This window comes from Desmodus rotundus, chromosome 12 (assembly GCF_022682495.2).
Source record: "Desmodus rotundus isolate HL8 chromosome 12, HLdesRot8A.1, whole genome shotgun sequence".
In the NCBI taxonomy this organism is placed as follows: Eukaryota; Metazoa; Chordata; class Mammalia; order Chiroptera; family Phyllostomidae; genus Desmodus; species Desmodus rotundus.
In genome coordinates this window covers 97,403,846-97,427,365 of record NC_071398.1, presented here as the reverse complement: position 1 = coordinate 97,427,365, position 23,520 = coordinate 97,403,846, and the positions used below count along the sequence as shown (strand labels likewise).

At 45.3% G+C, this 23,520-nt stretch overlaps 1 protein-coding gene across 4 annotated transcripts; it reads left to right on the top strand.

Annotated features, from left to right (window-relative positions):
• Nucleotides 1-1,680: 1,680 nt before the first annotated feature.
• On the top strand, nucleotides 1,681-21,557 carry LOC112297065 (flavin-containing monooxygenase 1). Of its 4 annotated transcripts, none has more exons than XM_024551889.4 (8): nucleotides 1,684-1,843; nucleotides 8,640-8,828; nucleotides 10,168-10,330; nucleotides 12,140-12,282; nucleotides 15,136-15,335; nucleotides 18,476-18,831; nucleotides 19,565-19,637; nucleotides 21,201-21,557. In XM_024551889.4, exons 1-8 carry the CDS (start codon nucleotides 1,712-1,714, stop codon nucleotides 21,535-21,537), a joined length of 1,593 nt encoding a protein of 530 aa, XP_024407657.2. In that variant the 5' UTR covers nucleotides 1,684-1,711; the 3' UTR covers nucleotides 21,538-21,557. The 4 variants fall into 4 exon arrangements, with proteins under 4 accessions (XP_045045571.2, XP_024407657.2, XP_045045576.2 ...); XM_045189641.3 differs by having other exon boundaries at nucleotides 21,254-21,391; XM_024551880.3 differs by lacking the exon at nucleotides 1,684-1,843 and adding an exon at nucleotides 9,387-9,656 and having other exon boundaries at nucleotides 8,692-8,828.
• Nucleotides 21,558-23,520: the final 1,963 nt, after the last annotated feature.

Genomic DNA, 23,520 nt, shown 5'->3' with positions numbered 1-23,520 from the left:
AAGATGTGAAAATAATGTAGCAACACCTACTAGGGGCCTAGTGTGTCCCAGGACTGTGCTAAATGCTTTTCACACCATCAGTTCATTCATTCTTCAAATAAGTCCTACTTCTAACTTCATTTTCAAGCAAAAGAACCAGAGACAGAGAAACAAATTGCATGCTAACAACACACTGCTGGTATTAGCCAACACTGAACTTCAAACCCAGGTCTTTGACTTGCCAACGTCCCTCCTGTCCCAAGAAAGCCACAGGGAGGTCCACTGCTTGAGATGCTGGCTGTGTTGGCTCCCACTGAGTCACAGTGGTGCCTGGGGACAGGCTTTTTATTACCATACATGGGGTAGGGAGTCATTTTGAAGAAGGTCTCTCTGGCCCAAAATATTAACTCCTAGGGGGTGGGGAAGGGTAATTTTCTTCCTACCTTTTTAAGTTCTTCTGGCTGGACTAATAACCACATTAACACAAAACACACTGACAGGAGAATATGTCTAAATTTATCACATATGAATATACAGGGGTTCCACAAGACTGCGAGGTCTCAGACAGATCTGGCAATTGAGGCTTACAAGCCATCTTGAGCTGAGGAGAAGGTGGGGGTTGTGGTCTGGGACTTCAAAGGGCAACTCACATACCGATAGAAAAGCAAATGTTTGCTGGACCATCTTTAACAACAGGACACAGACAGGACTTTGGCCAAAGGAGTTTTGCCCACACTAGTTCATGTTAAACTATAATTATCTGTAATGACATCTCTCTTCCCAGAAAAGGTCCTCTTATCTAAATGCCTTTTAAGCAGTTAGGGGGGAAAGTCAAAGGTTTTTCCAGAATCTTTCCTTTCTTAAAAATAACCATCTTAAAATAATCAGTATCCCAAAGAAGTATAGTTTAGGGTAGCAAACTCTGCTCCCCTCATTCCCAGAAAATATTTGCTCGATTAATTATTTCTGCATTGAAAAGGATATAAGGTGATGCATTAATTCATTTTACCCATCAGGATATTAACTCATTGCCAAATATTTATACAAACAACTGTTACAGACCAAATGTGCCGTTAGGAGCTATGAGAAAATAAGAGACAAGAAAATACCCAGCTTTGGGGAAACACGCAGTGTTGTGCAGAGACTGACAGAGGTGAAGTGAACCCACACTGTAACTCAGGCCCCTCTCATGGAGTCCACACAGTGGCCAACTCACCAGGGGGTCGAGGTCATGGGTGCCTCGGTGGACCATCTCTGGCCATTACTCTCAGGCCCTACTCTCTGGAGCCCACCTCCTCCCCTTCTTTCCCCGTTGGAGTCCTATTCATCCACAGTGTCCTGGTCCCAACTCCACACCACCAGCGGCTGTGTGGCCTCACATCATGTCACCACACCTCTCTGAACTTCAGTTCATTTTTTTTAAAAAAACACGTTGGGCAAGGTGACCCTTGCCTACTCTGCCAGGAATGACAGTCCCAGCAACCACTATACTACCATCGGCTCCAGTCCGAGGGAGCGGGTAGGAACACACCAGACAGGGTTAAACCAGGGGCCTGGCCAACTCCTCCTCGAAATCACAACACCAGCGACTAGCTACAGATCATTGGACAGCAACAAATCCCTTAACTGCCCGAAATCTGTCTTCTGGTTTGCTGGAGCAGCCAAGGGTGGGGTGGGGCTTCCACTTGTGAAAAAAAAGGAGCTCTGCAGCCTCTCCCCTACACAGGAGAACATGGCCAAGCGGGTTGCAATTGTGGGGGCCGGGGTCAGCGGCCTGGCCTCCATCAAGTGCTGCCTGGAGGAAGGCCTGGAGCCCACCTGCTTCGAGAGAAGCGACGACCTTGGGGGGCTGTGGAGATTCACTGTAAGTGGGGCTTTAACCACTTTTTATATATGCTGAGAAAAGGACATGACCGGTGCAAAAGGGAATGCATTTCTTCCACAAGGGCCAGCTGCTCTGGGGAGGGGCTAGAAATGTCTGCTGAACTGAGAGGCGGGTGGGGAAGGGGGGTGAGGTGGCCAGGAAGGGCTGCTGAAACTGATGAAAGCAGCAGGGCGCAGCCCAAGCTTCAGTGCAAGGTGTGTCGGTGGCCTTACTAACATTATCCAAAGCCCAGAGGCAGGAAGATGCCCATGAAATGGGGGGGAGGATGGAGTGGCTGGGACGGGCCAGAAGCACCCCAGGGGAGGGGAGCAGGGGCAGAATCAGGAGGCGGAGGCCAGACCAGAGAGAGCAGTGCTTGTGGAAAAGGTGCAAACACAGTGCCGGAATTCCTCCCTCTGGCTGCAAGTCTGTGCTGCTTGTACCTGCTTCTCCTTCCAGCCCTGCTCTAGCTGAAGTAGAACAGCGCAGGGCTTGCTACAGAATGGGCTCGGTCCTCAAGGTCCTCTTTCCAGGCAGTCTCAGCCCGTGCCAAGGACAATCAGGAGTCAAGAATGTGGGTTTGGAGCCTTTTTTGTTCCCTGAGCAAAGTAAATGATTTCTCAAATCTCAACAGGGCTCCGGACTGGACTGGAGAGGGCAGTGAGGAGAGGAAGGAGGAGAGGGGTCTATAAAGCCCACTGTTGACCAGCCTGGGGCCCAGGGGGCCACAGGGGCCCTGTTGGAGGTCCCTTAACCCCTGTGAGCTCCGTGGCTCAGTCTGGGAAATACTGGAGATTTCCCAGACCTCCAATTTTCCCTCCTTCTCCAGAGGGCAAGACCATTTCCCCTGAGTCTTCAACGAGATGTGCAGAGAGCTTCCAGGAATGGTGGAAGGGAGCAAGGTGTCAGGTGTCCTGGCCTCAGAGCCCCTGAGGGGCTAGAGAAAGAGGGCATTCCTCCAGCACAGAGAGAGTGACTTGGAACTGGGGAAAATTCATTGTTTTCTGACTCGGTGAGCAAAGCTCCAGGGAGGTGAAGGTTGTGGAGGCCAGCTTGGCTCACAGAAGGAAGGGCTGTATGTCTTGAAATGTGTCCAACCACTGAATGGGACCATCAGTGCATAGACACCTCCCAAAGGAGAGAGCCAAAAGAACACAGCTGTTCCCACAATTCAAATGGCCTATGTTCCACTAGGAGAGCAGAAACCAGGCACCAGGTCACGGTAACTTTCCCTCCCATGTGCATTGCAGACATTGCCAATCAGGCATGATACCCCCTCCTTGGTGAGCCTCAGGATCCTTCTTAACATGGCATTCCAAAGAAGCACTACTAATCCACCAGTGTGGGAACTGGCATGGCCCATTTATAGGGGTAATTAGCAAGGTGATTTGGTTAAAGTCACCTCAACCAAAGGAAAATGTGAGCCCAGGGTTCTCAGGATACCAGACAAAAATGGGCCTTATACAGGTCACAGACCTATATAATTATAAACACACACACAAAAAAAATATTTATGTCAGAATTAAAATAAATGAGTTCCAGATGCAGCTGGACCCAACTAGCTGTGTGACTTGGGCTGGTCAAACTTCTGTGCACAAAAAGCACCGTGGCGACACCAAATTGAGAAGCATTCTCCCTGCCCTCTGGGAGCTGTCAGGCTGGTAGGAAAGGGGTAGGCACCTACAAGTCAGAAACAGTGCTATGGGCATTTAAATGAGGGACAGGATTACAACCACTTGAGAGGAACCAAGGAAGGCTTCATGGAAGGGATGGCACATAACGGACTTCAAAGGATTTCAACTGGCAGAAGAGACTGTGTGGGAGACACCAGGGAGAGAACCAGTAAAGAGAAAGTCCTGGGCATGTTTGGAAAATAAAAATAGCTTATTGGTGTATGTGGTTCATGTCAGAGAAATAATGGGAGAGTGGCTGAATGTTTGATTAAAAGGTTCACACTCAACTTGGAAAGTAATGGGCAATGAGAAAAATAAGATTTGTTGTTGTTGTGTTTGTTTTGTGTGCATGCTGAGAAGACCCCGCTGTCTGCAGGCAAAGAGAAAATGGCTGGGCGGTAGGAAAAGACTGAATGCTCAAGCCCAGATGGGACGAGGTCCTGGCATTGAGAGGAAGGAGTGGAGTTGCAGGCCCATGGGGAAGGGTTCGCCTGGCAGAGGGGGACAGACACAACCTCCTCAGAAACAGGAGGGAACGAAAGGGAGGGAAGTGTGAACACAGAGGAGAAACATTAAAGCAGAAAGGAAGATACAGGAGCACATCCAGGAGGCCTCAACTCTTCTGGGAAAATGTGGTATCTGGGGAGCGTGAAGCGAGAGTGGGGTGGAGAATGAAGAAAAATGAAGACGGTGGTGAAAAAATATGGTGAGGCATGTGAGAAGACATCAAAAGGAAGGGAAAGAGGGTAATCCAGCAGTAGTTGGGTAAACAGCACCCAACTGACAATCATTCCATTTGTATAAAATGAGAACAAGGAACCAGCTTAAAGAGATAAAAGCTGAATTACTGGGGGGCTGGGAAGCAGGGAAACCACCCCCACCTTCATTCAGCAGCCCTCTCTGACATAGCAGTCTCTTTACCACCTTGAGATGCCCCCCAGAGCCTGAGTGAAAATCCCTAAACCAGGTGACCTTGAAGGGGCACCTGGCTCTAACGTGCTAGATGAGTCCCCTAGGTCTTTCTAGAGACACCCTACCCCCTCCCACCTCACCACACACACTCTCCACAGAAGGCTAGTTAGAGGTGCCCACTCAAAACCTGTTCTAGCAAAGGCTGTGCTTGCCAGAGAGTGTGTACAGGGGGATCCTCCGTGCCTGCGCTGGGCAGAGGGAGCCTAAAGCAAAACCAGATTGGCAAACTGAAGAAACCCAAGACACCTGTGGACATGGTTTCCATTTCCTCCAAAGACTATGGAGATAATAAACCACTGAGCTTCATTCACACTCAGAGGGCATGACTGGTCTCGTCCAGCCACCACTGCCTTCAGCAAGGAGAAAACAGACAACGGTTGCCATGGAAGAGAGAGGCCACTGTTCACTGGGGCTGGGAAGGGGTTGCCACCTTTAAAGAGAAAAGGGGTACACTGGCAAAGAACACAATTCTGACTACCGACTCCAATGGGGACAGGTGGTGTGTCTGTCACACACCCACTCTCTCAGGGCCTTGCTAGGGAAGGGCGGCTTGGGACAGCAGCATTAGAGGCTGATGACCTCAACTATCAAATGATGTTGAAGAAATCAAATGTAAGGAATTGTCTTGTCACTCAAAATGAGTATCACTCTCAAAGAACTTGAGTTCCAGCCTTGAGAGTCAGCGCTCGTGTGGAACCAACACAGCATCCAGTGGTCGCAATGTAAGGAATTGTCTTGTCACTCAAAATGAGTATCACTCTCAAAGAACTTGAGTTCCAGCCTTGAGAGTCAGCGCTCGTGTGGAACCAACACAGCATCCAGCGGTCGCAACTCCATATGCACTGGGGGAACACCTTGTGCCCCGCGCTTCACGTCCCTGTGACACAGTCCAGACTCCAAGAACCCTGGAGTGACACCCCTCCTTCTCTGCATCGAGGTCTTTCCTCTGTCCACGCACCTTTCCGTTTAGGCCACAAACATTTATTGAGCACCTACTATGTGCCCTATGTGCCATATAATTTTTAGATTCAGTGAGGGCAATGATAAAGTATAATATTTCACGTCAAAGTCATTACAGAATGATTTATGAACAGTGAGGAATGTCCCTCAGCCATTTCTATATGAAGCTTGGTAAACCCGATTCTTACTAGCTTTCTTTAAAAGACATATTTCTGTAAGTTTGGTAATCTTGGTAGGACTCTTTTTATTCAAACATTCAACAAACAATTACTGAATTCCTATTATCTTTGAGGGAGTATAATTTACAAGCTCCTACCTTTTGGGGGGTTCCCTGGCTTATCCAATTTAGGTGAGTCCTTGTTACTCTTTCATATTTAAACATGCCATAACAAAAAGCTTTACATTTTTTAGACCTAGTTTTACAGAAATGTTTACAGGTATTATGCACACCTCTGCCCCCATTTAACAGTATATATTCCAGATTCAGCCTTTTATTGGTGTTAACTAGAAACTGACAGCATTAACAGAGTATTATTATTCATTACATGATGCTCTCAGATGCCAGAGAAACGTAAGGGAACTTTGGCCATATACTGATTGAGCCCAAGATGTTTATAACTGATTTTTTCCCATTATACTGACAAGGCGAAAAAAATCTGTGATGTCCTCAAATAAACCACAGCAACATGGCTGGAAAGAAGACACACACAGGTTAATCAGTTAACAACTGCAGGCCAAAACCAACAAAAGACTGGTAACATTCCTGAATGCATGTTGAAACTCTGAATTAACTTCCATGTGGTTATTTCTTCAACTATCCCAAGATTATAGGTAGGCTCCTCTGCTCCTTGCTTATACATAAACTTTCCAGACCGTTGCTCACCACCGACCCTAAAAAGCAAGCTCCTCCCTTGCAGATTATGTGTGTGTCCCCAAACTTGCTGCCTTCACCTCCTCCCAACCCCTGCATTTATAGCCAATGTAAATTCTTTCAAAACAAGGTACGGCTTTCTTCCCCAAGGGGTGGACATGCTGTCCTCTCCATCCAGCCCTGCCTGCTGCTGGTGGTTTAGACTGCACACCCCTGACCAGGCCCTTTCCCTGGCTAGTCTGAGTCCTGACAAACCCTTTTTCAGAAAAGCTTTCCACTCTGAAGGTTTCCATTTAACAACACAACAGTCACTTCCCGTGCTGTTTGCTCTCAGTTCTCCATATTACAGCTCCTCACAGCTCAGTCCTATTGTCTTTTCTTCCTACAACCCAGAGGAAATTTGATCACTTCTATTTTGGGTTGTTGGTTTTTTTTATTGATTTGAGAAAGAGAGGACAGGAGAAGGGATGGAGGAGGGGGGGAGAGAGGGAGGAAGGGAGAGAGAATTGATCACTTTCAAACCAGCACTGAATTTATTTCTAATGCCTGGCTTCAAGTTGAAGGATGTTCTGAAATTCTGCTATCCAATAAAGTGACTGCTGATGTAAAGAAATTTTTATGAGTTTATTCAGCCAAACTGATGTCAATTGGCAGGAAGCAAAATATCAACAGACTGAGGAAATGTTCTGGAGAACAGCAGTTTTGTGGCTTATTTTGTACCTTAGAATCAAAGGAGGCGGTGTAAGGAGGGTTATGCAAAACCCACTGGTGGTAGGTGAAGGAGGAAGGGGTAAGCGAAGTGAGGGAACCTCTAGGGTTGGATAAAAGGCAAAATGGAGGAACACATACTTCTTTTGCTTCGTTGGGCAGAGGAGAGCTAAGAATTCACACTTACAGCACACAGAGATGGCACGTAGGGAACAAGATAAAAGCACGGGGTTCTGAGGCCCCGTGCTCTCGTCCCAGTGGCTATGCCTTCGAGAGGTCTGGGAAAGAAAACCACTCTGACACTTCAAGGACATGTTATCTCTCCTACACGCATCAGACAGTGGATGGGGCTCGCTGACGTCAGAGACTGACCTTTGCGAAGGAAGCTGTAGGCCTGGCATGTGACTGCCCACCTTGACCTGCCTGGTTAGGAATTTGTGGTCAGACCATCCTGTGCGGTCACGTTTGGTCACGGAGCTTGTCAGGCCTGCCCTGTGGGCCCCTGAGCCTGTCAGGTTTATGACAGAGCCCCTTTCTCGGTCACATCGCCAGCAGCCACATGTTAACTGTGGAATGTCGTTGACATGACTAAGAACCTACATTTTTTGTTTTATTTAATTTTAAAACCAATACTACTTTCAACTATCAAAGAACTTTTAGGAATATTTGCTAACAATTTGGGTATGTGAACCCACTTCTTCCAGTGAAAATTCAGCATTTTAATTGAAAAGTGTAAAATATGCACTGGACTTCAAAGACTATGAGAAAAAGAATGTAAAATACTTTCATTAATAACATTTATATAGCCCTGGCTAGTGTGGCTTGGTGGATTGAGCGTGGGCCTGCGAATCAAAGGATCACTGATTCAATTCCCAATCAGGGCACATGCCTGGGTTACAGGCCAGGTCCCCAGTAGGGGGTGTGTGAGAGGCAACCACACATTGATGTTCCCTTCTCTTTCTCCCTCCTTTCCCCTCTGTAAAAATAAATAAATATATTTTTAAAAATAATGTCTATATTAATTACATATTGAAGTTATAAAATTTTCAATATATTGAGTTTAAAAATATACTACTAAAGTTAATTTCACCTGTTTCTTTTTACTCTTTTATCGCGGCTACTGGAACAGTTTTAAGCACCTCTCCATCACATTCCTGGTGGGCAGGACCACTCTAAAGCCTTGTTTCTCAAACCACGGTCCATGGACCAGCAGTAAGTGCACAGGAGCTTGTTAAAAATGCAAAATCCCAGGCCTGCCAGACCCACTGAATCTGCAACTACATGTTAAAATTTCTCAGCTGATTCTCAACAAGATTAAGAGGCACTGATCTAGAGAGCTGTGCCTCTCAACCTGGGGACAAGAGTCAGTGTTTCTTTCATTTCCAATCACGAAGAGACAGAGTTAAATTTGTAAAATATAACAAAAATGAACTACTAGAAAAATGAAGCAAAGAAAAATATCAAAATATAAAATCTAAATTTACACAGAGTCAAAGGACATAAACCAAATTCCAAGAAATGTGTGAGTCCCTAAAAATTAACATCCACTTCATGGGTGTGCACGCATGTACACAGACACAACCACACTCACGCACATGCATTGTCTGTACAGGAACATGTCGAAGAAGGCAGAGCCAGCCTCTACAAGTCTGTGGTTTCCAACAGCTGCAAGGAGATGTCCTGTTACTCAGATTTTCCATTCCCAGAAGATTATCCAAACTATGTGCCCAATGCTCAGTTCCTGGAATATCTCAAAATGTATGCAAACCACTTCAACTTTCTGAAATGCATTCAATTCAAGGTAAGACCCAACATCAGTTAGCAGCCAGGGAGTACTTTATAACCTATTTTCTACGCTCTTTCTGTAGCCTAGTCTTGGGCTCCATAGATGAGAAAGTGAACTGGCAAGGCTGATGGCACCTGGCTGGATTCCGTTTCTCCTGTACTAACCCCACCCCAAGGGAATCTGTGGTTGGAGGTAGATACTTTGTGTAAAGATACACCGGCATAGATTTCAATTTGTAACACTTGTATCCAAGTATCCTAAGGCACCTAAAACATATCAAACCACATCTTCAACGTGGGCCAAATGCCTGCACACAGGCATCTGAGAACTTCTATCACCAGCTGCGTGCTCTCCTCCTGACTTTCCTTTGATGGGGATGGGCGTATGCGATGGCCCACACACAGAGAACCTCACTACCTGAGGGGAAACTTTTTTCGGTACCCTTGGTGTTAGAAAAAACCTTTGAATATTCTTCTCTTTGGCTCTAGGACAAAGACAGGAGGGAAGTAAAAGGACATGAGTAAATGAATATATCTTCTTTCTCTCTTTTCTTTTTTCCCCTTCCTCTCCAAGAAACAAACGAAAATCCATGTGTTTCCCTTCTCCTGTTTCCCTCCCTATTGAGATGGGCATGTTGAGAATTCACAAGGAACTACACAGAGAAAGCAACATGAGTAGGAAGATTCACCAAAACAAAGAGCAAATGAGATTTACATTCACAACCTTAAAAGTTCTCCTGATCAAAATACACTCAAAGAGTTTGTTCACTGCAGCATTATTTACCATGGCCAAGACATGGAAACCACCTGAGAGTCCAGTGATGGATTAATGGATAAAAAGAATGTGAGATATATATATTATATTATATATACTATTATATAATATATAGCATATATTGTATATTGATAATATAAAGTATATATTACTTTAAGTATATATATGATATATGTTTGTTTCAATGTCACATATTGTAATATATATTTTATATATAATGTGTGTGTATTAATATATATTTATATAAAGTATAATATATATTTCAGCCATTAAAAAAAAGAAGGAAATCCTGCCATTTGCAACAACATGGATAGACCCTGAGGGTATTATGCTAAGTGAAATAAATCAGAGAAAAACAAATATTATCTGATCTTACTTAAATATGGAATCTAAAAATCTGAACTTATAGAAACAGAGAATGGACTGGTAGTTGCCAGAGGTAGCCCAGTTCAATTTGCAGAATTTTGTTTATTAATTATGTTTAGTCTGAGCTCTAGAATGTTTGAGATGTCAACTAGCCCATAAGCCTTTACTGGAACCTTGATAACTATTCATCATGACGTCTATGATTCTTTTTCAGACTAAAGTGTGCAGTGTAACTAAACGCCCAGATTTCACTGTCACCGGCCAATGGGACGTAGTCACTCTGCGTGAAGGGAAGCAAGAGTCCACTGTCTTTGATGCCGTCATGGTCTGCACTGGTTTGCTTACTGACCCAAATTTGCCACTGGACTCCTTTCCAGGTACAACATTTTCTGCAACTGATCTTCATGTGTCTCATAGAGCCATCCTGGTCCTTGACTGGGCTGGGAATTAATTCCTATGGTTCCTCCTTTAAGTAGTTTAAGTTGTGAGGTAATGGGTTTTTTCCTAAACTGCACTTCCTGGCCAGTTTTTGGCTTTCATATGTTCCAAACAACCTATGAGTACCAAAGAGAAGAATGAATAACAAGGAGTTTTATGCTTCACTGAAGTTCAATGTCCCTCCTTAAGTGCCTGGCAGCACTCAGAATGGCTTCTAAGACATGAGATACCTAGACAAGTTGGTGGCATAAGTGCATTGCCAAAGTTGAAGTTAGAGGCCACCCAAGTCAACCAATGAATAAAGGAAAATGCAATTTGATTTTTTCATATGAGTCATAGCATTTAACTAGATCAGAGAGGTTCATGGCACTGGGTCACTCACTCATCGACAGGGTGATGAGCCTTGGGAGGCAGGTGAAGACATCTTTGGGGCTCATTGTCTTTTTCTGTCTTTTGCAACCAAGATTCGTGTTAATCTCTGTTAAATATCAATCAAATTACAACTCAGAGGGAATAGAAAATCAGTGGTTTTGTTTATTTCATCTTCAGTAAAATATTCAAAGAGTTTAAACTTTAGGAAATTTTCTTCTAAATACGAACTGTTGTGATCTCAAGGGTCATCATCCAGTGAGTTCATGTGTTTCCCCTGGTCATCAGTCAGCCCCCGGAGGTTACTCAAGTCAGGTCAAGTGAAGCATATCCCAAAAACTGCCACAGGACAGAATCACTGAAGAAAAGCACCACATTCGATCTTCCCACTGCAGGAAACTCTTCCCCACTATCCCTGAGAGAGGCTCACCAGCCTCTGCTTGAACATTATCAGCAGTGAACCCTCACCACCCCACAACACAACCCAATTCTTCATCCACTGTTGCCTGCAGAGAAGATTCCTGAGCAGCGAGCTACCCCAAACTCCTAGGAAGGAGTGCCCGGTACAGGATCATTCCAAGAATCAAGGAAGCTCCGTGGCATCAAGAGAGCATTGCATCCATCTAGCACTACTGTACTATGCACAATGCACTAAGAATGTGGAGGTGGATGAGACACCCTGCAGCCTGTATGGAAGGAGTGGATTTTTGTAGGAGTCCAGGAGAGACATCACAATCTACATATAACCTAGAGTTATGCCAATACTCATTTTACAACAAACTCATATACCTCCAATGGTCCTTGATCTAACCTCCACATGTCACTCAAGTCAAATCAGATTAGGAAGAAGCATACCCTGAAAGCAACTGAGCCAATGCACACAGTTTGACTAGGATGAGCTTGGGACCCAGGGGCACAGATTCTAGGCTACACAATTAACAAGCTAAATAATATTGGGCCTTGCACTTTATGTTTCTAAACCTCTGGTTTCATGCCCATAAGTTGAGGGGCTCTTGGTCCTTGCTTGTGAAAGGTTCTCTATAACATTAGTATATAGGATGTTACTATCCCATTATTTCTATCAACCTTTAAATGGTAATAACTCCTTATACTTTTCCTACTAAGTCTTTATGCCATGATATTTCAATTTAGTAGTCAACCACCTAGTAAAGAAAACTAGAGGCCTATCTAATGAAATGAAGTGCCTCCATTGAATTAATAATCACTAATTTTTATTCACATTTCAGATTTTCTTAAAATTGAGTATGCTGCTATAAACAATCTAAATCACGTGTCTAAAGGGTGTCAGTAGCTGAACAATACTTTTGTCTCACTCACTGATCCTGTAAAGAATCTATTTGACTTATTTTTCTCTACAGGTATAAATACATTCAAAGGCCAATACTTTCATAGCCGACAGTACAAATATCCAGACATATTTAAGGACAAGAGAGTTCTTGTGATTGGAGCGGGAAATTCTGGTGCAGACATTGCTGTGGAGGCCAGCCACGTGGCAAAAAAGGTACCATTTTCTTAACACAAAGTACCTTACTCTTTAGTTTTATGTTTTTTTTACTTACACTGTGATTGCTTCTGAACCCATAGTAATTTTCTCTATTTTTTACTTTTCCATTACAGTTGACATTCACTATTACATTAGTTTCAGGTGCACAGCATATAATTAGATAACTTATGAAGTGATCTCCCCAATAAGTCCAGGGCCCACCTGACGCCATACCTAGTCATTAGAACATCATTGATTATATTCTCCATACTTATGCTGTACTTTACATCCCCATGACTCTTTTTATATCTACCGAGAAGGTACCATTCTCGATGTTATTTAATAAAGAGCTTTATCTTAAGACACATGCCTCAGGCAATCAGTGATGGACACCATGATAAATGACAAAAGGCACAAATATGCCTAAAACACATATACAAAGTAATTTTTTTAAGTATTTTTCTTAAATGTTTATTAATTTCTCTGAGAATTCAAGGTGGCATCTTTCTTCCAAAACCTACTTCTCGGACTTCCTATTTCTGTTGCTCTCCCAGGCATCCCGTGAGGGCTCGTGGAGGCCTCTGGCAGCTTCTTGCTAAGGTCTCCCATTTGCTCCCTCCTTTTGGTACTAATTGTCACCACCATCATCAGACCCATACCACCTCACCCTACAGCTGCAGCATCGTCCTAATAATAATGTCAGAAATAATTACTATTTATTGGAGCTTACTCTGTGCCAAGCACTTGACTGCACTGTCTCTGCCACTCAACGAAAAAAGCCACTGCAGCCGGGGCTGTTAGTACCCTGATGACAGGTAAAGACACTGAGGCTTACAGAGGCTGAGGAACCCGCTGCCTAAGATCATACCCCTCACTGGTGGTAGAGCCAGTCTTCAAATCCAGGTCTCTTTAATTCAAAGCCCCACCCCCAATCCATCCTCCCACACAGAACAACATCCAGATGCCCAACCACCAACAAACAAATCCTCTGCAAAGCCTGCTTTTGTTATGACACTCTTATGTTTAAAAAAAAAAAAACTTCTAATAAATGCCCTATCTAAAATTATAAGTTGGAGATGTATTACCTCTGCATTACAGGGCTGTCTGTAAACTGGTCCAAATCTGTCACTTTAATTTGACTCCCCACTACTTTCCTGCATCAACTATAGCCTGACAGGTGTACTCTGAGCCCTTTCCAATCCCCACAACTGTGTCCCGCTTCCCCCATACCACACCCCCCTTCCACAGTGCCTTTTCTCTCTCTTTTTTAAGAGGGAGAGGGGAAAGTGAGAGAGAAACACCTATTTATTGTTTCCCTTATTTATGCCCTGACCTGGGTTCCAACCTGCCACCTTGGCATATGAGGATGATACTCTCTAACCAACTGAGCTACCCGGCCAGGGTGTACCCTCTACTCTCATTACCATCTACACATACATTCCAAGCTATCTCACCCCAACACAAAGGGAGCTCTCCCTGGTAAGAAATGATGTGACACTTGTAACTTACACTCCTCAGCTAGCACTTTTTAACTCTTACTATTGCTAATTACATTTATAGTACATGTTTTCCTTCCAACTATGCTATGAACTCACTGAGAGCCATTTGGCCAATAAATACATATTAGTTGTTGGCTTCCGAGGTGCTAAATGTTGTGCCAGGCACCAGGGATACACTGAAGAACACGACAACAAAGACAAGTCCCTGCTGTCGTGGGGCACGCTGTCGTGGGGCACGCAGTCATGGGAAAACAGGGGCCAGGTAAATGAGGATAAGTCACTAGATCAACACTTGCAACAGTGAAAGTAGTATGAAGAAAGAGAACTGAGAGTGAATAACTTTGACTCCCTTTTGGAACTCTCAGGAAAGGACTTGCTGACTGCTTTGTTGATGGACTGATTTGGAAAGACTTAGCAGACTGGTGAAGTCATCCCAAAGGAAGAGAAGGGAGGCCCTGAGACAAATATTAGCGTAGTCTCATGCACTAAGACCACCACAGGCAGGTAGCATATTATTATGACTATGTTTCTAGTAAGTTGGAAATTTCTTCAATCAGAAAACATGGGTTGGCACACATCTTATCATTTTGGTATCAAACAAGAAAATTCTCTCAGTTCGAAGCATAATTCATATCTGCCAACATGTCCTACTGGATTCTGCATGACAACAGAGAGGCAGGTTCAGTGCAAATACGTTTAGTGTCAGAATCACTGATAAGCTCACAAGCCCTGCCCCACATTTCCTGTATTGCATATACTGCTCCCTTTTAAGGCCAAAGAGCATTTGTAACAAAAACACTGACACTGTAGCTCTGGTCTCCATGCCTCAGTTTGTTAGGGGAAAAATCATCTGTTAAATCAGTTGTTTTGCATATGCAAAGTAACAGACTAGTGGAATAAATTTTCTGAATTTTAAACTGTTGTATAAACAATTCATTGTGTTAGTACCAAAAAAAAAAAAAAAAAAAAGCTATTAGCTTATTAGCTTAGTGAATTCGGTCAGCTGGGGAAAACTCAGACAATCTGTAAATTAAAAAACAAAAGTCCACCAAAACTAATTGTATTACTGAATTTTACCATCAGTTCAAATGAAACCCTTTCTAGACACCTTTCAATTACTGCCAAACCCTGTTCTTATTGCCTACAATTATTGTAATATATCCTAAGGCATGTTAGTACTCTAGATACTCAAACCACTATCTCAAAAGAATAACTTTAAAATAGGAGCTGGGGAAGCCAAACTGCCCTGTCAGGGATGTAGTTTGAGGGTGGCAGACGTTGAGATGTCATTCCATTATGAAACCTCTCGAGTCCCCGGCAAGCCAGGCCCGTTCACTGGGGCAGACTGAGCGGGGTCTCTGCTCGCTTCCAGGTGTTCCTCAGCACCACAGGAGGCGCGTGGGTCATCAGCCGCGTCTGTGACTCGGGGCTGCCCTGGGACATGCTGTTCACGACTCGATTCCAGAACGTGTTCAGAAATTCTCTCCCAACACCAGTTGTGACTTGGTGGATGGCAAGAAAGATAAACAGCTGGTTCAATCATGCAAATTATGGCTTAGTCCCAGAAGACAGGTAAATATGACGTATCGACAGAGGGCTATTAGAAAGGAGGGGTCTCCGCCCTTCTCTGGACTATCCAAACCCCGCAATAGCATGACAACACGACTGAATGTGAAGGGAAATCTCACACAAACTTCTTTGATCACGGTAGCTGAACGTTTCTGAGTTCTCGGCAAGGAAAATGATGAGTTTCACCTACCCAGCACCACGTACTGTGGGTAACTGAGGCTCAGGGAGGACGCTCAGTCACTTGCTAAGCCCCCTGAGGAACAAGTGGGCCCTGGGAGGCCGGCAAGTCACCTCGGCCTCGGCTGCAGCAACCCTGCAGGATTACTTAGTATCGATTTCAGGTGCACGGCACGGCGGTTAGACAAACCTGCTTTACAGAACGTCTCCCCGATACTGCCAGGCCCCACCTGTACCCACACGGAATTACAGTATTACTGCCTGCATCTCCCACGCTGTACTTCACACCCCCCACTGCTTTGTGCCTAGTGATCTGCACTCGTCAACGCCTCCACCTGTGTCACCCAGTCCCCCAAACCACCCTCCCCCTCCGGCCACCATCAGTCTGTTCTCTGCACCTATGAGGCCATTTGTTTTGTTTATTTTGTTCTTTAGGTTCCACATGTGAGTGAGATCATACAGTATTTGTCTTTCTCTAACTTGTTTCACTTAGCATAACACCCTCCAGGTCCATCCAGGCTGTCACAAATGCTAAGACTTCATTCTTTTGTACGGCCTAGTAATATTCCATTGCCTGTATGTACCACAGCTACTCTATCCAGTTGCAGCAATCGCTAGAAAATGATTTGTCTACAACTCTTCTGACAAAAGCTACACACTTGCCTTGAGTCACAGGGTAGAGAAAAAGCAAATTCTAGAGTTGCCCTTCACCATCTCCCTCACAGCAGTGCCTTCTTGACCTTGTACAGATGACCTTGACTTCCGTCTGTCCTTTCAGTTACAAACTACAACTTATCCCATTAGCAAAAACGGACGGCTTTAACTCCTTATTCATTAAGTTGGCCCAACGAGGTCATTACGAGGGCGGCGGCACAGCCCAGAGACCCTGTGTCGTCCCGCTCCGGACTTAGCTCTGGCCCAGCACGGGGATGTCGTGCCCCCGCCGCCCTCGCCGGCACACAGTCCCCCACCTGCGGCCTACACGCCGTTGGTTTGCTCCCTTCACCTCCTCTCGCATACCTTCCTCTCGCCCTGCTCGCCCTCCCCCGCCATTACCGCCAGCCAGCCCTCCTCACGTGTGAGAGGAGCCCGAGGAATCGGTCCTTAATTCCCGAAGTTCTTGCCCACACACCCTTTCCTGCGCTCCTCGTCCCGCCCCAGGAGCTGCGGCTGCCCAGGGCGCCGTCCCTGTCTGACCCGTGGGCAGACGGTGGCCTAGAGGGGCCAAACGCCAGCGCCAAGTACTGTGGTTAGACAGTGTGGTTAAACAGGCACCGCGTCCTCCGCATCGGACGCCACTGGCTCTCACTGTGGAGTCGCCATAAGCCTAAAATGGCTCCGCTGGTTGAGAGTCATAGTGTTCAATGACGCCGAAGTCACAGCCCCAACATATCACTCCGCCCTCGTCCCCTCGAAGCCCACACGCGTTTTCCTGGCACAGCCGCCCCCTAGCAGGCGAGAGCCCGGCGGCGGCGCCAAACGCCCAGGCCCGGTCCTCGCGCCGCCCCCCCCCCCGCGCCCCCCCCCCGCGCCCCCCCCCCCCCCGCCCCCCGGGCATCCAGCGGCGTCTGGAGCACAGTGAGGCCTGAATGCCGAGTTCCGCCGCTCTGACCTCCTTCCCCTCAGTGAACCCAACTCAGTAAACCCCCAGTTGTTTACAACCACTCGCTGTCCGTCTGGGTCCCCCATGAACCAGCCCCCCCAGCCCCCACCCCCCGCGGCCTTCTCCAGGACCGAGCCCTTGAAGGTGGTGCGACACACGCACCTAGGTACGGAGGGGCGACTCCTGCCAGGCGCCCCCGCGCCAACTGCACAGCTTAGGGAAACGAACGAGAGGAAGAGACGGGCCTGAGGCGTCCCCCGGAAACTGCGGGCCCCCACCCCCGCCCCACAGCCCAGAGGAGCGGGCGGCGCCCTGACTGGCCGTCCACCTGGACAGGGCGGCGAGAGCCCTCCTGGGGGCTTGGGCCTACCCGCGGGGTCCCCCCAGCATGCTCCCAGCTGCCTCGCCTGGAGCCTGTTGCTTCAGAACCGAGGAGCCGGCAGGAGCTCAGGAGTGGCGGAGGTCACTTGGCGGCGTGGACGCCCAGAGCGCATGCTCTGAGGCAGATTCGCTGCTCGCTCAGTCATTGCCAACCCAATACCACACAGTGCACATGCTCACTCCAGGGCGTCTACTGCCCCCACGGACTAGTCCAGTGAAGTCACCATGTTCGCTTATGCACATTCCAGTCCACTCTCCTTAGCTGCCAGGTTACATCAATGTCATACAAACTATTCTCATTATATTAACAATGGTTGGACTTTTTTCAGACAGACTGTGTGTGTGTGTGTGTGTGTGTGTGTCCAGGCATTGCTATACAAGTAATAGATATAATGGAATATTATTCAGCAATAAAGTGAATGAAATCTTGCTATTCGACATGGATAGACCCTAGATAATACTATGCTAAGTGAAATAAGTCAGACAGAGAAAGACAAATATACTATCGTATCACTTCTAGGTGGGATCTAAAATAACAAAATAAAACAGAGACAAACCCATAGGTATAGACAACAAGCTGGATTGCCAAAGGAAAGGGGGTAGGGGATGGGAATTAAAAAAAATAATGCTCAGATTTCCTGATGATGATGTGTCAACGCAAGTTAATTGATTGTAATCAACACACCACTCTGGTGGGAGATCAGGAACAGGGGTGGCCGTGCATGTGGAGAGAGGCAAAGGAGATATGGTAAATCTCTGTACTTTCAACTCAATTTGTTATGAACCTAAAACAGCAATAAGAGATAAATTCTTATTCTCCCCCCTTAAAAAAATGTTTTAAGTTCAGAGAGGGGGGAAAAGAAAGACTGGCATCCTCTTCCTAGCCAGGAGCAGGGTTTCCCGGTGACGCCGGGAAGGGAGGGGGCGGGACTGCTGCTGTACGGTTTGCTGGCAGATCTCTCTCTCCTGTGTGTTTGCTCAGAACACAGCTGAAAGAGTACGTGATAAACGACGAGCTCCCAGGCCGCATCATCACCGGGAGAGTGCTCATCAAGCCAAGCGTAAAGGAGGTGAAGGAAGACTCCGTCATATTTAACGGATCCCCAGAGGAACAGCCCATCGACATCATTGTCTTTGCCACTGGATACACCTTTGCTTTCCCCTTCCTTGATGAAACCGTGGTGAAAGTCGAAAATGGCCAGGCATCGCTGTACAAGTACATCTTCCCAGCGCATCTGGAAAAGCCAACCCTGGCTGTCATTGGCCTCATCAACTCCTTAGGCTCCATGATACCCACAGGAGAAACACAAGCTCGATGGGCTGTTCGGGTCCTGAAAGGTAAGTGAGTGAGAAATAGGGCAGATGCGTTTAGTTTGCCATGTTATTTTGGATCCTAGAAATGTAGAGACCCTCCCTCGTTCCTGTTCAAAGCAACGGAATCTTTAAAAGCAGGATTCATGATCTGAATCACACTATCAGAATGCGCTTAGGCCATTACCAGCACAGAGGTAAACCAGAGCTTCAACAAATGCAGGGTCCAGCGGAAGTAAGGCCTGCTCGAGTGTGGTCGGTAGGGTAATGACATGGCTGTCATAACTTATCGTTTTAATTTGAACACTTCACCTACAATGTCATATGGTGTCCTCGAGTGTAATATTGTTATGTTACAGAATTACAGGCTCACGATTTTGTAATAAAAGATGTTGTAGTAAAAAGGGGATGTTATTTGTGCCAGCCCCTGTATAAGCTGTATCTACCCGTTAGGTTGACTGAATCAACTGATTCAATTCAAATTTAAGCATTCAATCAATTCAGTGACAAAATTCAGGCAAACCGGTTGAGAGGTTCTGCCATATCGAGGAAGTAGCGTGGTGACTAGATGCCAGTCTTCTCAGCTGGGGGCAGTATGACCAGGAACATACCACCGATCCACTTAGGCTGCTAACGCGCTTGCCAGAAGAACCAACAAGTAGCTGGGTACTAGAAATAAAAGCTGAGCAGTAGTAAAGCATCTTTACCCGCTGAGCAAGTACTAAAGCTCAAGTTAAATTGCATTTTTGTCTGTTTTTAGGTGTGAATAACTTACCACCTCAAAGTGTCATGAGAGAAGAAGTTAATGCGAGGAAAGAGAACAAGCCCAGTGGGTGAGTTAGCTACTTATGGGTCCTTTTCGAATGATAACTGATATTGGTAAAAAAAAATAATAATAATAACAAAGAGAGGTGAGAAGCACCTGAGACTTAGAGGGAAACACTAGGAGAGAGGAGGGAAAGGGAAACTGAGAAGTTTTAATGTCCCAAAATCATCACTTCCGACCGTGGTCATCCAGCATCACATGGAGTTTGGGATTCTAAACCAAATATCATTAACCCTCCTCTACCAGATATCCCACACCTTCTTAATCAGCATGCAGAGAGTTTACTCACTCTGACACTGGAAGGGTCTGCTCATCTATTCATTCAACAGATCTGTATTCCACTGTCTTATTTTGTTCAGGCCCAAGCTAGAGCGAGAGCCAGCACACGAAGGCCTGGTGGCCAAATCTACTGACCACCTAAATTTTTCTTTTACATTTTTAAATGGCTGGGGGGAAAAAAAGGAGAATATTTTTGTGGTATGTGAAAATTATATAAAATTCCATGGCCATAAAGTTTTATTAGAACATAACCTCACTCATTAATTTATTTATTGTCTATGGCTTCTTTTGGGTAGTAACAGCAGGGTGAGCAATTGAAATAATATGGCCACAAAGTCTCAAGTGCTGACACTCCAGCCTTTTGCAGAATAGGTTTGCTGATGCCTTCCCTAGAGGAGAGGTTTCCACTTTTCTACTTTTTGTCTATCATGCAAAGGCCAAGGATAATGGGGGGGAGGTGGCCAGAAAGAAGGGAGCTTTGCCCCTCCCCCCACCACTCTCACTCCTCATCCAACCAAAACATCTCCGGTTTTATCTGTTTTGCTACATATTTAGAGCTTTGATGTAATTTTTTACTTTAAAAAAAGATTTCTGAGGATAAAAAAAGTTTTTAAATCACCGCATTTAAGAAACTTATCACTTCTCTCATTCATACATACTTCCAAAGTTCAAGTGTTGATCTGCCTCCACGGTACATCCCGAAACAATAAAACCATTTCCAATGTCTCTCCTTCATCCTGACCCTGGACGCAGTTTGATCTCCATTATGGAATCCTGGTAGGACACAGACATTTAATTAGAGCTACACAATGTAAAAGCTTCTTTTCATATGGTCACAAAACCATGTGAAAATCATCTTTTCAATGATTTTAGGGACTGATACCAGCATTACAGGGAATTCCATCCTACTGATTTTTGTGGCTTTTTTAATACTTTACAAATCTAGCAATGATTGAGTTTTAGAAAGATTTAGGAGTAGTAGAGTTATGTAAAATACTCATGGTTTTTTTCTAGAAATTGCTAATCATTTGACCAGAGAACTATAGTAATACTGGAGGCGTTGTGAGCATTTAGAATATCATACATAGACGGTATCTTTTCAAAGAACCCATCTTGTGTTTAACTAATGCAGTGAGGCCCTTAGGCGGCAATAGGCACGAAGGGAAGAATCCAGAAACCGTCGCCAATTTTGCAGCATCACTGTTAACCTTTGACGCTTGTGCTTGTTCTGCGATTACCATTATTTTATCTTTTTGTCTTCCCCTTCCCCCCGAATCTTCCTTTTATATAGGTTTGGCTTGTGCTACTGCAAAGCTTTACAATCAGATTATATCCCATACATAGATGAGCTTCTGACTTACATCGATGCAAAACCCAACCTGTTCTCTCTGCTCCTGACGGATCCACGCCTGGCTTTGACCATCTTCTTTGGCCCGTGCACACCATACCAGTTCCGCCTGACTGGCCCAGGAAAATGGAAAGGAGCCAGAAATGCCATCTTGACCCAGTGGGACCGAACCATCAAGGTCACCAAAACTCGCACTGTGCACGAATCCCCATTTCCCTTTGCAAGCTTCCTCACTGTCTTTCTGGTTTTGCTCGTGGCCATTTTCCTGACTTGCCTGTAAATAAAAGATGACCTAGATGACGTGTCAGACGCACAGGGCCAATTCCCCCGCCTGCCTTTGAATCTCTGCAAAACACTAGCAATGGTAGCTAAGTTTCTTGCTATAGAGAGCTTGGTCTTCACAGGAAAGGCTGAACCACACAGTCCAACATATCAGAACACTTGGACATGGAAATGTCAGTTGATTGTCCAAGGTGGCAGAGCTAGTAAGGACACAGGTCTCCCTAACTGACATCCAGGGCTCTTGACTCGCCCACTGAAGCCTGTGGTTTCTAATGTTGAAATAGCTGCAGAAGTCTTAGAGTGATATCATAAAAGTCACACTACAAGGACATTACTTCATGAAAGTGTCTGTATGTCTCCCTTTCTCTGCCAATGAGGGGGCGTGGATGTGTCTAGAATTTGGCAGGTCTTTCCCTTCATGTGCACCACTATGTTTCCAAGTCTCACATGAATCTTTTCTCCCATTTATCACCCCCTCTTCTTCTCTGACCATGGCCATGCTAGACCTACTCTATGTCCATAGCCTAAAACAGACTCAATAGAAAGAAAGGCTTTTCATTCCTACTCTTGAATCATTCCATAAATCATACTGGAAAACACACAGTATTGCTTTTTCCCATTCATAAAAATAGTTAGGTCCTAGAAATTTAGCAAGAAAGGAAACTTATCAAACACTTTGGCTCTTTGCACACGTTTTCCAAATCCAGGCTTCTGAAACATTTCATCTCCTAGCGTAATTTGACATTTTCAGAAATTCTTTTTAGTGTATACAAATAGGACCCTTTGCTGGGCCAGTCTTAAGTAACGATGCCTATCTGTCTGTATTTCAATGCTCTGGATCTTACTAGTAACCTTGTAAGACAGAGGTTACTAGCACCTGTCTCCAGGAGGGCCGCCACCAACCTGACAGGAGAGAAAGGATGCATGCAAAAGCACCTGATGAAGATATTTCGTAAAAGGTAGCTTTCTGCTAAACTCCACCTTGAATTCATTCTTTGACTAGACCAACAATACCATGTACCACACACAAAGCGACAGGGCTCGTGGGCAATGCTTAGAGAACTGACCCCAGTGACAAAGCTCTGCCACGTAGCAGCTATGTGAGCTTGAGCAAGTCACTTACTTTTCCTAAGCGTTAGTCTTTCTTGCTGTAAGATACAAACTATAATACATCTTACTTCATAAGGGTATTGTAAGGATTAAATGGTGCGATCTACATAAAATGCCCAACACAAGTCCTGGTAGGTGTTTACTGATGGCTATCATCACTATGTTTACGTAAGCAGGATGTTTTCATGCTTGCTCATTTTTCTCTGAGCCATAGATCTAGCTGCTTCTTGGACACTCCCAGTAGTATAATTCATTGGCTTCTCAAATGCAGCATGCACAAAATTAAACTCATTATCATCCCTGACAGTCCCCCTACTCACTCCCCGATATCATCCTCCCCAGAATGTAGCATTTCCTAGCATCAAGTGATACATTTATTATAGGGCATTATAATTTCCAAAACGGGGGGGATAGGAGTTCAGAAGTACTCAGCAGTCCCCCACTTCACCTCCCTGACCTGATCCCCAGTCCCTGGTGGTGAGATATAAAAAGGAAAAGAGCCCTGGCTGGTGTGGCTCAGTGGATTGAATGCCGGCCTCTGAACCAAAGGGTCGCTGATTCAGTTCCCAGTCAGGGCACATGCCTGAGTTGCAGGCCAGGTCCCCAGTAGGAGGTGCATGAGAGGCAACCACATATTGATGTTTCTCTCCCTTTCTCCTTCCCTTCCCCTCTCTCTAAAAATGCATAAATAAATAATAAGATAAAAAGGAAAAGACAATGAAATGAAAGCTGAACCTTGAAGTCCATTCAGTGTGATGTCACTACATGTTTATTGAATAAAATCAGGTAGGTGCCTAAGAGTCTCTGATAAGAACAACCGAAAGGAAAAGAAGGAGTGTATTGACAGACATAGCTGTCACCACAGGCCAGT

Bases quoted from the DNA above. Each gene is read 5' to 3' on its own strand.
- LOC112297065 (XM_024551889.4), top strand. From the start codon at position 1,712: ATGGCCAAGCGGGTTGCAATTGTGGGGGCCGGGGTCAGCGGCCTGGCC. The intron at 18,832-19,564 runs GTAAGTGAGTGA...GTCTGTTTTTAG, and splicing joins GGCTGTTCGGGTCCTGAAAG to GTGTGAATAACTTACCACCT. The intron at 19,638-21,200 runs GTGAGTTAGCTA...CCTTTTATATAG, and splicing joins AAAGAGAACAAGCCCAGTGG to GTTTGGCTTGTGCTACTGCA.